This window comes from Plecotus auritus (assembly GCF_963455305.1).
Source record: "Plecotus auritus genome assembly, chromosome: 6".
NCBI lineage: Eukaryota > Metazoa > Chordata > Mammalia > Chiroptera > Vespertilionidae > Plecotus > Plecotus auritus.
Window position 1 is genome coordinate 68,305,347 of NC_137773.1, and position 15,553 is coordinate 68,320,899.

The window sequence follows — 15,553 nt, forward strand, 5'->3', positions numbered from 1 at the left end:
AGTTCCCAAATCAGATTCACCCACCAAGAGTTCACGTTCGCAGCCAAAGCACTTTATGAGTGCAAGGACAATCTTTTACAACTTCCTTTGCCAAGAAAACACAACAGCACAGTAGTTTCCTTACACTGACCTCACAAGCAAACCATGAGAAACACAACTTAAAGCCACAACAAAAACTAATTCTCTCCTTTTTTTTTTAAAAAAAAAAATATATATATATATATATTTTTATTGATTTTAGAGAGGAAAGGAGAGGAAGAGAGATAGAATCATTGATTGGCTGCCTTCTGCACATCCCCTACTGGGGATCCTGCCTGCAACCCGGGCATGTGCCCTGGCCAGGAATCGAACTGTGACCTCCTGGTTCATAGGTTGAAGCTACTCTGACTGGGCCAGATCCATACTTGTATTAAAAGACCACATGCCCAAACCATCTCTCAAGACCACCCACTAAATCAAGTAACAATATGTAACATAATCAATTAAGAACTTAAAATTATAATGCATGTTTTAACTTTAAATATATCCAAGCCAAGCCCCTTAACTTACCCAAGTTTTCCCCAAATCTAAAAAGTTGTGTCACTTTTTTATAAACATATTTCAAATAAATGTTAATTAGATCTCTCTTGATCACTAACTTGAGGCCTACATGAGTGAAAGCCACACTGGACTCTAAGGCTTGGGAAGCAGTGACCCATCCTGATTAGCGAAAATTTGCACATGTATATTGCCTATAATTATCAGCATCACCAATTAAATTGGCTTCCTATGGTTCACAATGAAGTTAGGTTTTAAGTACATTAAAATTCACAGCATATTACTTTTAATAATAGGAACTACTAGTTATTTTAACGAAGAGAAAGAATTCTATGTTTTTATCCAAATCAAATTTTTCCACACCTTATTCTCACTCTTTCATAGTGTAAAATACCCCAACGACTATTTAAGATTTAAAATAATTTAAATCACAAAAGTAATGTAAACTAGAGAAAAATCCAAAATATCAACCAAAACACCCCACAAAAGAGTAAAATAAAATTTTCACCCACCCCTTGGCAACCACTGTTAATATGCTGATGTAAAGTGTTCCTAACCCTCGTCCATATATGCATAATCAAATTACACACTCCTATTTTAAAATATTGTTCATATAACTTTATATCTTATTTTTTACTTTTCCTATTGATAACACATTTCCATGTATGCATATATACACAAACAAACCTGTGTATATGTGCATGTGTGTATGTGTGTGGACATATATGTGTGTGTATATACAGCATATACATATAAATAATGATTTGGCTGCTGCAGAATATCATCCATTGTGGCTATATCATTCTGTTTAACAAATTTCCCCCTTTGGCTAAATCAGATTTTATTCGTGATTTTTTAAAAGAACTTGCAACTAATTCTGAAAAACTAATACACCAAAGCCTTTAAAATATTTCTGATCTCCCCATCACCTCCATCCAGGTGGAGTTACTGCCTGCTGAGTGTCCTTAACACTCCTCTAAAAACTCGGGTCTGTTTTATCTCTGACAATATCAAGGTAAAAAAAAGTAAGTAAACAGGAACATGTCTGTGTTCTATCTCAAGTCTCCCATCTAAAGAAAAATAAAAAGGAATTCATATATATAATGAACATATGATCTATTGTCCTTTAGATTGAATCATTCTGAAAAATGATTCAATTTTAGTAAAGCTTCAATATGAGTAATACTGAACTCCATGACTTAAAAGGCTCCTGGTAATACTTAAACCATTTGGTATTGCATTGTATTCTGTTCAAAAGGCTTCCAAACTCATGGTTACCTCCTCACCACAACGCTATTACACAGCACTGACGCTGTCATTTTACAAATGAGGACCAGAGAAATGAAGAGACTTGTTGGGTTTCACATATGCATGAAGCTGTATTAAATCAATGGTCTCCTTAATCTGTCTCCCAGGTGCTTTTAACAGAACCCACTGCATTAGATGAATAGTCAGTTCCTTCCTTACCTCTGCCAAAAATCTCTAATAACCCCCGACAATATATGGCAAGTTTCAAAACAAGAATGTAAGGAGTGTGCCAATAAATTCACAACAGCAGGCATGGAAACACACAGGAAAACTTTTTTTAATCCTCACCCAAAGATATTTTTTCTACTAGTTTTTAGAGAGTGAAAGGAAGAGGGAGAGACAGAGAAACATCGATAAGAGAGAGACACATCGATTGGTTGCCTCCCGCACACCCCCCCACGGGGGTCAGGGAAGGAGCCTGCAACCTAGGTATGCACCCTGCACCTGCAACCCTTCAGTCCATAGGTCGACACTCTAACCACTGAGCACCAGCTAAGGCCAGGAAGGCTTTTAGAAAGTAGAGGGAATATCATTGTATTTCATCTCATTCTCCTCCGGAAATGTACCCCAAGAACCCCACTCCCACTAGCAACAGAGAAAGGCAATCCACACAATTCTCCGATAACAAGAAGAAAAACTATTTATGTGTCACATGTTTTGTTATAGGCATTAAAAATATGAGTGTAGTGGACTAAACTGTGTTTTTTTTTTCCAGAATATTCTCTACCCTACCTCAGAAAAATGTCATTAGAAATGCTTGTATCCTGGGAGCTGCAATGGGAGGGGAAGAGAGGAAGCACGTCTGTGTAAGAGCCTTCTGTGGGGTCATGGTCCTGCCCTCAGCCATACAGAGCATGACTGCGGTGAGCTCTTAATGCTGTATTTAATGTAGAGATGTAGTCTTTCTCAGTGTTTGAATTACCTTCTTGTTATAGTTTCCAAGTGTTACTAGCTGTATACTCATCCTGGTATATAAGCTGTTGTCCTTTAGACAGCAAATTCCAGTAGGCGGGACCAAGGGTGTCCTACCCTGAATTGTACAGGTGGAGCACAAAACCACAAGCACATGAGCCTCCGATGCTATTCTATAATGATGATAAGTGGATTAAATTATATTTATACTAGCCTGGTAACAGATTACTTAAAGTTGTTCTAACAGAATGTGGATTAGCACTAACTAGGCCATTCAGGACTAGAGGGGAGGAGTGGAGTCTACTCTTTCCAGCATTTACACAGCTAGCTACTAAGCAGCTGAAATGCTTTTATTTACTCCTCATATCCACATGATATATATGCTTACTCACTTCATTCAACTGGTCCAAAATAAAACATTTGCTAACCCATGATCTTTTTCATCTCCCAGCTGCATATACATTTTAGGTGGAAACTAATTCACCTGAGACATTTTAAAAAAAACCCTTTAAGATCAAACTTCAATCTTGACCCAGATGTGCATGACACTGAGCATATCTTGGCTTTTAAAAATTCCTAAACATGTTGACCTTAAATCCAAAGTAATCAAGAACCCAATGCTACCTCTGATTTGAGCCACTAGACAAATAATCTTTTTTTGTTCTAATTTATCCTTCTGGAACAAAGGGTCATTCAAAAATATATTTATGTGTCACTTAATTAAAAGTGAAAGCATTCTGAAGACCAGCAAATAGAGAATTTTCTCAAATTTCAAGACCACAATGCAGTTTTATAACTTTAAATAGGGCTTAAACTTCACAAATACCTTAATCATATATTGTTCCTAACTACTTCTCCCAAACATGTAAATACAATCTCTTTGATTCCTTTTGTTTTCCTAGGAACCTCTTTCCTCAAAGCTTTGAAAAAGGCTTTTTAGCAAGATGTGAAAATATATACACTTAAGGAAGGAATCTTGACTGTGACGATTCTCTTTTTAAATGGAATGCCAGAAAACATGAAGATCTGAAAATGACCTTTGATATAATCTGCTTATATTGAACAAGAGGTTCCTTTCTAATCAACTACAGTATGGGAAAACTAGAGGAATGAGAGAACAGTAAGAAACCCAGGGAAATGACTAGGAAGTGCCCAAGAGTGAACAGAGTAACATCCGGGGAAAAACTTGATAAAGGGCAAAACTTTAGAGATGTGGAGAAAAGTTTAAAATAACTAGTCCAAGTCCATCACAGAGAGAAAAATATATAATAGGCTTCCACAAACTCTAAAACAAAAAGATGTGTGTGTGTGTGTATGTGTGCAAACCTTCTTTTTACTTAGGTCTTTCTCAAAAATATATAGCAATCCTATATAATAAAAGGCTAATATGCAAATTGGTGGAACGACCAGTCGCTATGATGTGCACTGACCACCAGGGGGCAGAAGCTCAAAACAGGAGCTGCCCCCTGGTGGTCAGTGCGCTCCTAGAACACGGCTCAGTGAGAAGCCTGATCACGGCTGGTGACCGCAGCAATGGCGGCGGGAGCCTCTCCTGCCTCTGCAGCAGTGCCAAGGGGTCCCGGACTGCAAGAGGGCACAGGCCAGGCTGAGGGACCCTCCCCTAGCACACGAATGTCATGCACCAGGCCTCTAGTATATGCTATAAAACTGCCCAGAAAGTCTACCTGAATCTTTAGGGGACCTTTCACTCTCAAGATCTACAAATTACATTATGTATTTAAATGCACTGAAGAATATAATTCAAATTCATATTAAGAATACTAGATTTTTAACCTAAATATTTTCTATTTTTAATTATGTTTTTATTGATTTGAGAGAGAGAACCATCTATTGACTGCCTCCTGCACGCCCCCTACTGGAGATCCAGCCTGCAACCCAGGCATGTGCCTTGATCAGGAATTGAACTGGTGACCTCTCAGTGCATGGGACAATGCTCAACCAACGGAGCCACACTGGCCTGGGCTAACAATTTTATCTTAATTTCTTGAAATCTATTAAACTACAAAGTGAGCTTCCAAGGGCAGCTAATATCCTTATGAGGCATTCCCTTCTCCAAAAAGCACATGCTAGCTCCTATTTGGATAAATCTGGATAAGATGAAGCACAAGGTCATTATTTTGCAGGGGAAATTCTCCAGGAGGCTTTTCCCAGGAGCACTGCACAGCATCTAAGAGTTAAACCAGGTAAAAAGCAGGAGAAAAGACTTGTTTGGGTGCGCTGGTGATTTGTCCTCATTTCCTGGGTCTTTACTGGCGGCTGCTCTTTCACATGACCCCTAGATGAAGGGCCGTCATCAAGTGAGATGTTCAGTGAGAGATCACCTATTCTCCCAAAGACCTTTATCATAAAAACTCGTAGAAAATCCTAATGAGGTCAATTTAAAAACGAAACAGTCCTTGGCACAACTTTGTGTTCTTCATCAGAACTACCAAGGGAAAGTCAGAACACCACAATGAAAGTGTTCCCACCAAGTGGGAATCAATTTCCCTAATGTGTTGTATTTCCCTAAATACAGCCACAATTTTTTTGTTCAAAATACACTTAAACTTGTGGATGGAGGAAATGATGGTGGGCAACGGGGCAGAGAACACAATGTCACTCAACTACCTCCACTAGCATTGAAATGGCTTCAAATGCCTTTGACAAATGGCTGCCAAAGTAAAAACACCTGTAACACACATGCCCTTTTCTCTGCAGGCTTTGTTCCCTTGATTGAGTCTGGGTTGCTAAAAGGGAAGAGAAGAAATTACACACCTTGAGTCTGAAGTAATTCTACCATTCTGAGAAGGAACACAGCATCACTAGTACTCAAGGCAATGAAAGGAATAGAATTCCCTACTCAAATTATAAGGATTCAGTTAGCCTAAAGGAAATATGAGACTTTAACTAAGGCAGTTTAAAGTCCTCACAATTTACCTTCCAAACAACAGCACATACCCATACCCACCCCACAAATACAAACTATTGGTATTTAATGTTCATATAAATGCAGTGAGGGGCTGTGTGTGTTTTAAAGGAATGGAATTCCAGAAAAGCAAAATCTAGATTACAAAACTTAATAATAAAATTTACTCATACACTTGAAACCTTTAAAAGGTTTACTACAGTGGGACTAGACTTGTTTAATAATAAACTGCTTTTGCAAGACATTTTGGGCAAAAAGCCCTAGCAGAGTGTTACAGTTCGAAGTAGATGGCTCCTCCATAAGAAAGAATTTGCTGGGGGGGAAAAACTGTTGAAAGTAAGCAAATGAACTTCCCAACCTAAGAGTGCATTTTAAGGCATCTTTTAAAAGTTAGTCCTTGAGCCGAAACCGGTTTGGCTCAGTGGATGGAGCGTGGGCTTGCGGACTGAGGGGTCCCGGGTTCGATTCCGGTCAAGGGCATGTACCTTGGTTGCGGGCACGTCCCCAGTGGGGGGTTTGCAGGAGGCAGCTGATCGATGTTTCTCTCTCATCGATGTTTCTCTCTCATCGATGTTTCTGGCTCTCTATCCCTCTCCCTTCCTCTCTGTAAAATATCAATAAAATATATTTTTTTAAAAAAAAAAAAGTTAGTCCTTGAAAGCAGAAGAGCAAAAAGATTTTAAAAGACTAGATTCTGTGGTCAAAATGCAAGCTCTGCCAAGTACAGCTGCGGATCTTGGGCAAACTGTTTAAAGTTCTCCGTGACTTGAAGTTTTCTCATCTGTAAAATGGGAATTATAATAGCACCGACCTCACAGGGCAGTTGGAGAAATAAATGCGAAATCGACATAAAGCATTTCAGATCTTTTATGCTCCATAAATGCTAGCTATTATTATGCAAAGGTGTGTGTTCTCCGCGGTCGCACGTGTGAACTATCTGCACCAGCTTTGTCAAACTGAAATCTCAGCCATTTGCGAAAAGCATTTCACTCCCCATTTCCACGCATCATGCGGCATCAACCTTCCCGATGGTGTGGAAATTACATACTTTTATTCATCCGTTTGCGAGCTTGTCATGTACAGCAAGCAAGAAGGAAGATGCCTTTCTCGTGACTGTTGCTCCTCCACAACTTCAAAACACTGTCACGTACACAATAGGTTTGGAGCTGCCCTCAAAATGACAGCTCACAGCTTTGCAGCGCCCGCAGAGTCGCCCAGGCGGCTCTGCGGGGAAGGGGTTCACCCCAATTCCCGGCCAATCCCTCACCTCCCCGGCCAAGCCCGTGCACGCCCGGGAACCCCAAGGAACAACTCTGGAAGGAGGAAGGGACCCAGAGTAGTGGGGAGAGTGGGAGAGAGAGGGTGAGGGAGAGACTGGGAAGGGGGGACCCTCGTGGTCACCAAGGTTTCGGGGCCACACTCGGATCCGACGCATCCACGACGACCAGCCCGGGATCCCGCGCCGGCGGTGGGCTGCGACGTCCCGGGCGGCCCATCGACTTCTCCTCCCACCCCCGTGGGCACCGCAGCCAAGTCGGTCCCGTGCCAGCCTCGCCCTCGGCGCCCCCTCACCTAAAGGCGGGTCCTTCCTTAGGAACCCTGCCCTGAGCAGACGCCGCCGCCGAGTTGCCGCCGCCGCCACTGCCCTTTTTGTTGAAGAGCTTCTGGAGCAGGGTCGGGGCCATGATGCTGCGGCTCCGGCCGGGGCGCTCCGGGGGCCGGCGGCTCAGCGCGCAGCCGGGGGCGGCGGCCGCGGCGGCGGGGCCATCGCGGCGGCGGGAGCGCGGGGCCGCCGCGGCGGAGGAACTCTGCTTGGGGCCGGGGCCGCCGGCGGCCGGTCATATGACGGAGCCGGCCCGCTGCCGCCACCGCCTCGCACGCTGACAGTTATCTCCTGCGGGAGGAGCCCGCAATTCCACCGCGGCGGCAGCGGCGGCGGCGGCAGCGGCGCGGGAGGAGCTCGGCCACCCCGGCGGCGGCCATTGGCCTGACGGTGGCCCGCCCCGGGCTCACGTAACCCCGGCGGGAGGCGCGGCCGGCTCGAGCGGCCCCGTGCTCGCGGCGCGCGGGGGGCGGGGGCGGCGGCGCGCGCGGCGCTTAAAGGGCCCGACGGGCGGGGGCGGACGTCGCGCCGCCGGGTGGGCTGCTCCGGGGGCGCCGCTCCAGTGGCCGCCGGGGTTCCCGAGGAGGCTTGGTTATTTCCAAACAGCGAGAGAGCCGCTGGGCGGATCTTTGTTCTTTGGAGACAAAGCCGCTGGAGTTCTCGCTTTGTACAGGTGCAAGGGCTCGCGTGCAGACCGCGCGCGCTGGAGGACGGGGTGGGATGCACGACGTTGCTGTTTCAGTTTGAATCTCACAACCCCCAAGGTGTTGGTTGGCGTGTTTCTACCATACCCAGATTAGATGTCTTGGGTTTTATTTTTTTTTTTTAACTTTTTATTTGAATCATTTGCTTTGTTTGGCATCTTGGGCCACCATACCACAGTTATATAAAAAGTTGCGTGTGAAAGTGAACACATGGAATTCACAGATTTAGAAACTGATACTATTTTATAACAAAGGAATGTTTTTTCCCTAACAATCAAGGAGCATAATGATCTGATATCAGCGACAGATATGATTTGGTTTGGGGGAAAGGAGGTGTTGTGTTTGAATCATATTTGAGTTCCCTTTAATTCGCAGTTCCACCCACTCTCCGTGAGAACTTCGGCCCGTGCTGGTGCAAGACCTTGCCAAACGCAGAGCAGCTTCTCAATCAATGCGTTATAATGTTAGCTCCCAGCTTTTCTGAGGATGGCAATCAAGTTAGTAAGATGATGCCCCTGCCTCGGCTGGCTCCTTCTTCACCAGCAGTAAAGTTTCTCACCTGGATTCTCACTTGTTCAGACGCAAAGAAACGTGGAGACGCAAAGAAACAAATGTATTCCCATAAATATAAGTAATAAAAAATAATTTCTTTGGCTTATTTTAATTTGCATTATCAATTTTTATTGTGTGGGGTTTTGGCATTGGTAGGAAATTGTGAATGATGATGTGCTGAAATTTCATAAAGGTAAGGGGAAAATGATGGAAATTAAAACTAATTTTTTCCTTCTGAATTTTACTCTTAAAATGGTGGATTAAGTACTCATACTGGTGAACAATCATCCTTTTACACAAAGAAGTGTACACAGAACTCTGATTTGCAACTTTTTAAAAATATATTTTATTAATTTTTTTTTACAGAGAGGAAGAGAGAGGGATAGAGAGTTAGAAACATCGATGAGAGAGACATCGATCAGCTACCTCCTGCACGCCCCCTACTGGGGATGTGCCCGCAACCAAGGTACGTGCCCTTGACCGGAATCGAACCTGGGACCCTTCAGTCCGCAGGCCCACGCTCTATCCACTGAGCCAAACCGGTTAGGGCTGATTTGCAACTTTGATCTTTCTATTTACTGGGAGCATCTACTTCATAGGACTGCCAGTATTGGTCAGTATCCTGTAAAACAAGTACTGGCCTAATCTGTTGTGACTTTATTAAGACAGGGTCCCAGGTCATATGTCCCAACAACACACTACTCTCCCTTACCCCATCCTTGGGATATATAAATAAAAATGTTCTTTATTCTCCAAACTGAAATCCGCATTCCCTTGATATGCCTATCAAGCTTTTGCAACTGCATACTGAAGAGGATTTTGACATGGTGCCCCTTGTTCCTCCCTTCCAAGGACTGTTTCAGTTCCAGCTTGGTCCAAGTGTGCAGGATCATCCAAAAGAGACAATAATAAAAACAGCCTACCCCAGCCATCATCCTCAATTTTGGTCCTGGTTGGGCAACTAGAAAGGGAGAGTATGCATTTGAAATTATTAAGGGCAGACTTCTGTTAGGGGAGAAAAAGGGAACCCAAATGGTTCCCCTATCTCCCTTGTCTCCCTTTGCTTCCTCTCAATACCACATTCTTCTTCATCTTGGCTCTGCCCACAGCTCTTGTTCTGGATTCTAAATGTGCAGAAAAATCCTAACCAGCAAGGTTCTGGGAGCCAGCTCTAGACAGCTCTCCCACTCCAGTTGCATCATTTCATTCCCTGGTTGTTTTTTGGTGGTTTTTTTTTTTTTTTTTTGCCTGTCATCCATTGGTCACTGCTTCATTCCTGAGACTTATAGTCCCAGTCTGCAGCACTGGTCTTGTTTTCATCTCCCAACGACATACATTTCATTCACTTCATCCCACTCATACATCTTAGAAAATATATCAGCTGGCTGTTCCTGTATGGAGCTGCTGTGGCCACTGTAGCCTACCTAATATGTTAGCCCCTTCTACCTAACAGAATCCCAGTTTTGTGCAGGTGTCCATACCTCCCCCAGGCCAACATGCCTTAGGATAAACTGACATTATCTGCAACCTCTAGTCTGAATTATCTAAGTGTAATCCTATTCCTTTCGCAAGGTATTAGTTCAGGAATGAGCATGTGGGGCAATTCTAGCCAAGAAGGCTAGAGGGAAAGGAGCTGAAGGAGAAGGGGTGATTCTGGGAAAAGTTGTCTCACTCTTAAAGAGAAATGTGCTTTTTTTTTTTTCTTCCTTTGGATGTTTACATGTAATGCTAACACTCTTGCTACTAGCCTGAGCATGAAACCAAGATTGCAGATAACAGAGAGATGGAAGCAAGCTGTGTCCTCGATAACATTATTGAGCCACACAATCCCTCTGCCCTAAACTGACCTTTCCCCATTTGAGATATTTCTATTATTGAAAGTCAAAAGCAGCCTATAAGAAAGGATCCTGATTTATTTCCTTGATGGCTTATGTGAGATGAATAAGTCCTATGTTTAACCTTATATACCAGGGAAAACAGTCATCACCAATGGACCAGCTCTATATTTTTCATATACTTATTAAAAAAATTTTATTGATATTTAGAGACAGAGGAAAGGAGAGGGAGAGAGAGAGAAGCATCAATCTGCTGCATTCTATGCCCTCAACTAGGGATGGAGCCTACAACCTGGCATGTGTCCTGAACAGGAATTGAACCAGTGACCTCTCAGTGCACAGTATAACACCCAACCAACTGAGCCACACTGGCCAGGGCTATTTTTTCAATACTTAAAAAAAATAATTCTTTATTGTTGAAAGTATTACATATGTCCCCCTTTTTTCCTCCATTGAACCCCTCCAGTCCTTCCCCCTCCCCGCCCCCAGGCCTTCAGTACCCTATTGTCTGTGTCCATGGATTATGCATATATGCATACAAGATCTTTGGTCGATTACCTCCTACCAACCCACCCTCCTCCTCCTTCCCTCTAAGATTCCACACTCTATTCCATGCTTCCATGTCTCTGGGTCCACTCTGTTCATCAGTTTATTTTGTTACTTAGATCCTACAGATGAGTGTGATCATGTGATACTTGTCTTTCTCTTGACTGACTTATTTCACTTAGCATGATACTCTCCAGGTCCCTCGATGCTGTCTCATTTTTCAAATCATTTACAAGAAGCAAAGACTAAAGAAATAGTGAAAAATAATTTCGAAATAAATTTTAATAAGAGTTTAAACATAGCAAACTCAATTTTTTATTCTATATTTTTCTACATTTGAAGGAAACACTAATAGGTTATGTCCTTTGAATATAACTATTGACCAATTAGCATATATGAACAAGGAACATAATTATCTTGCAAATACTGACTCAAATACATCTCTAATGGTTCTAACTTATTAGTATTTTTGGTTTTTCTTTTTTTTTCTTTTTTTTTTTTTTAAATATATTTTATTGATATTTCACAGAGAGGAAGAGAGAGGGATAGAGAGCTAGAAACATCGATGACAGAGAAGCATCGATCAGCTGCCTCCTGCACACCTCCCACTGGGGATGTGCCCGCAACCAAGGTACATGCCCTTGACCGGAATCGAACCCGGGACCTTTCAGTCCGCAGGCCGACGCTCTATCCACTGAGCCAAACCGGTTTCGGCTATTTTTGCTTTTTCTTACACTTGAATCAACAAAAGCAATACTTCTGAAAACTTTGATAGCTTGTATTTTGTTAAAGAGAGGGTAGCCATCTTCTGTACTTAAATGAAAATATTTTCATTTTTAGATTTATAAATACCAGTTATAATTAGAAATTCAAATACATTGTACACCTTAAACTTACACAATGTATAGGTCAATTATATCTGTGGGGCGAAAATTAGCAGTTCAGTGAATTTTTTCATCTCTACCACATGCATTTACTTCAAGTCACCTTTGTTTATACATTGCCTTTAGCATTTGTTAACTTACAAACTATAGCAAATATACTTGATGCAAAACATACTAAAAGATGACAAAATACACATCTTTTTAGGATAGATCAGGTTCTTGTTTCAAAATATTGAATAATGAAGTCATTCCTGTTGAATGGCTAATTGGATAAGAATGCCATATTTCACTTTTGTTTTTTGATATATATTATTAAATCACTGATTCTTAAGTTTGAGAAAGTTTATCTAGAATATCACCATCTAAAGACTCATCACCTACTATTTCACTTTAATTTCACTGTTATCATTAATATCTAGAGTGCTTCTGTCTTTTTGCATTTATCTTCTGATTTTTCTAATACTTTTAAAGTGTTTTCCTCTATTAATTTTTTCTTTACCATTATGGGAAGAAAATGAATTCTGAATTCTCATTAGTAATTAATAAAAGCTTTAATAAAAACCCCACAAAGATAATAGCTCCAGATTTTTTTATACCTTCTTAAAAGATGATGCAGTACTTTGGGCAACATATTATAATAGAAGGATGATGTAATTGTGGTTATTTATTTTAGTATTGAATCAACCTTCTATCAGTGGTTCTCAACCTTTCTAATGCCGCGACCCTTTAATACAGTTCCTCATGTGGTGGTGACCCCAACCACAAAATTATTTTCGTTGCTACTTCATAACTGTAATTTTGCTACTGTTATGAATCTGTAATGTAAATATCTGTGTTTTCCGATGGTCTTAGGCTCTACAGCAGCGGTTGAGAACCGCGACCCATAGGTTGAGAACCGCTGCTGTAGAGCCTAAGACCATCGGAAAACAAAGATATTTACATTACGATTCATTAACAGTAGCAAAATTACAGTTATGAAGTAGCAACGAAAATAATTTTGTGGTTGGGGTCACCACCACATGAGGAACTGTATTAAAGGGTCGCGGCATTAGAAAGGTGGAGAATCACTGTTCTAGGTGATCCTGAATTTTTCTGTTTTCTTATTATTTTTGTCTTTCTAGCATACTTTAGAATGATTGTTGAATAATGTTGAAATAATTCCTAGAATGATAAGACAGCAAAATGTTTAGATAGCTAGAGGAAACTATCACTAAGATCTCATAAGTTATGAAAGAGTCCAATACGTCCATGTGGTAATTGCAAGCTAGAATGAGTTTTATTACATGTTTTAAAAAATACATTTATTCTTTGTTCTTTGCAAAAAACAAAAGTCTAAGAGAGAATAAAAGTCATGAAATATCCTTTTAAATAGTTATAACCTCTCAGAAAAGAATACAATAGAATCTAATGGATTCTGATGGTACAAGGGTTAATCTGCTATGTATTGATTTTCTGATATATCAATAGAACTCAATTTACTCCATAATCTCACCATAGCAATCAATGACCTCCATGGTGCTGAAATTAAGGGACATTTTCTTGTCTTTGCAATCAATACAACTGACCACTTGCTCCTTTTGGAAAATCTCATTCATTGGTACTATAGACCTCCTAGTTTTAACAACTTACTAGCTACTTCCTCAGTCTCTTCTGGAGGTTCTTCCTCTCCCCAGCCTTTAAAATATGAATTTCCTCAGGGCTTCTTTTTTCATCTCTCTTCTACTCTTCTCATACATACTTTCCCACTTCCTAGATAAACCTGTCCATCCTTGTGACTTTACATGCTAAGTATGTGTTGATGACACCTAGCCTTTTATTTCTCCTAGATTTTTATAACCAGCTATCTGTTTGATGTGTCCAATTAGATAGCCTACAGGCATCCCACACTGAATTCTTGACCTTTGCTTGTTCCAACGTGTGCTTCCTTTATCCACTCCCCATCTCAGTATATAATGCTTCCCTGTACACATCTGTTTAAAACAAAACCATTCTTGACACTTTTCTTTCTCTCATCATCCAAAATATTTCTCACATCCATTTATCTCCCTATCCATTGCCACTACCCTTGTCCAAGTCACTGTTATCTCCCGCCTGGATTTCTGCAATAATGGTAACTGGTTTCTTTCTAGCCCCATCTCCAATCTATTTTTGTGCAACTGCCATAGGGATCATTTGAAAATGTAAATAGTTTTATGTCATTTCCTTGATTAAAACTTTTCACAGTAAAACTTTTTACTATGTGCTTTCTATTGCACATAGTAAAATCCAACGTTCTTAACATGGCCTATGAAATTCTATGATTAGAGCCCTCCCTCCCTCCTCCTAACCCACCTAAATCCCACTCATTTGCTATCCCAGTGGTCAGCAAACCGCGGCTCTCGAGCCACATGCAGCTCGCGAGCTGCAGTTTGCTGCTCTGTTGACTAATGAGTTTGCCGACCACTGACCTAGACTCTCGATTCCAATAATTACAGGCTGTTGTTCCTTGTGATTGAGCCCCTATCCCAGTGGTCGGCAAACTCATTAGTCAACAGAGCGGCAAACCGCGGCTCGCGAGCCGCAGTTTGCCGACCACTGTGCTATCCTCCAGCCACACTGGTGTGCTTTCATTTCTGCTAGGTCTCCTCTGCCAGGGATACTCCCACCCCTATTCAACAACTTTTTGTCTGATTAACTCCTATTTATCTTTCAGTTTTCAATTTAATGTCACTTCCTCACACATTGCCTGACTTTCAATCTTCATTCTTAAAAACCCCACCTCCCTCCAGTGTTTCTGTTATAGCAATCCTTTCTAATCCTTTAAAGCACTTATAATAATTTATAACTAACCGATAAATGCATATACTAATATAACACCCTTGTTTCCTACTAGACATATACTGTATAGTTCTTTAGGTCAGGGACTATGTCTGACTTGTTGATTAATTTGCCCAACACATGGTATTTTATTCAATGTATATTTGTTGAATGAATGAGTCAATGAATGAATGAAATTCATAGTCACTACTACATGTAAGCTGCAGACCATCACAAAATAATTCTCTGTAGTAATCACTAGATAAGCAAGAGTTCGTGAACTTTTTCCACTTCTGTACTTTGGGAGGAAGAAGAGGTCACTGATAGCCAGTTATAAGTTCCCATTAGGAAACTAATCATACATGGGGTTCAGACTTTTGTTCCTAATTTCCTGGCTTATCCTTTAAATACTTTTGCCTTGACATCATCTAATTGGTTCTGCAGAGAATCCTGCCCCAGGTGTGCATTTTGTCTTTCTGTATTGCCTAATATTTAATAGTACTGTTTGCTTTTTCTCTCATTAACCCCTTACGCAAAATCTCTTCCTGAGACAAAGCATACTCTGTTAGGATGCCTTTTGCTGCAAGTAATAGAAGCTCCAACCCAAAAGGCTTAAACAACAAAGGGATATTTTCCCTCCTAAAATGAAAGATCCAAACGTAGGACAGAGTCCAGATACTGCGTGTTAGAGCTCTGATTCTGCTTCTCTGGGTTTCTCCTGGCTCTAGTTTTCTCAGTGTCAGATTCTTCTTCGGGCTGGTGGCAAGATGGTCACCACAGTTCCTGGAATTACATGAAGATGCAACAATGTCCAACAGAAGATGGGGGTGGTCTCTTCTCATGTGCCTGATTTTATATGCAGCTTTTAATGATTGACAGGGGAAATACTGTGCACTATGACTGGCTTTGAGTAATGAAGATATTCTCTGACTCACATGGGGGGAAGGGGT

The 15,553-nt window shown here is 41.3% G+C and overlaps 1 protein-coding gene across 2 annotated transcripts in view; it reads right to left on the reverse strand.

Moving 5' to 3' along the window:
- FNIP2 (folliculin interacting protein 2) overlaps positions 1-7,579 on the reverse strand; it is a 136,243-nt gene extending 128,664 nt beyond the window's left edge. The window contains exon 1 of one of the 2 annotated variants that reach the window (XM_080674986.1): positions 7,256-7,579. In XM_080674986.1, coding sequence (XP_080531112.1) covers positions 7,256-7,368 — 113 coding nt within the window. In that variant the 5' untranslated portion in view covers positions 7,369-7,579. The remainder of the gene's footprint in view (positions 1-7,255) is intronic. The other variant, XM_080674984.1, reaches the window with a different exon arrangement.
- Between the last annotated feature and the right edge of the window lie 7,974 nt (positions 7,580-15,553).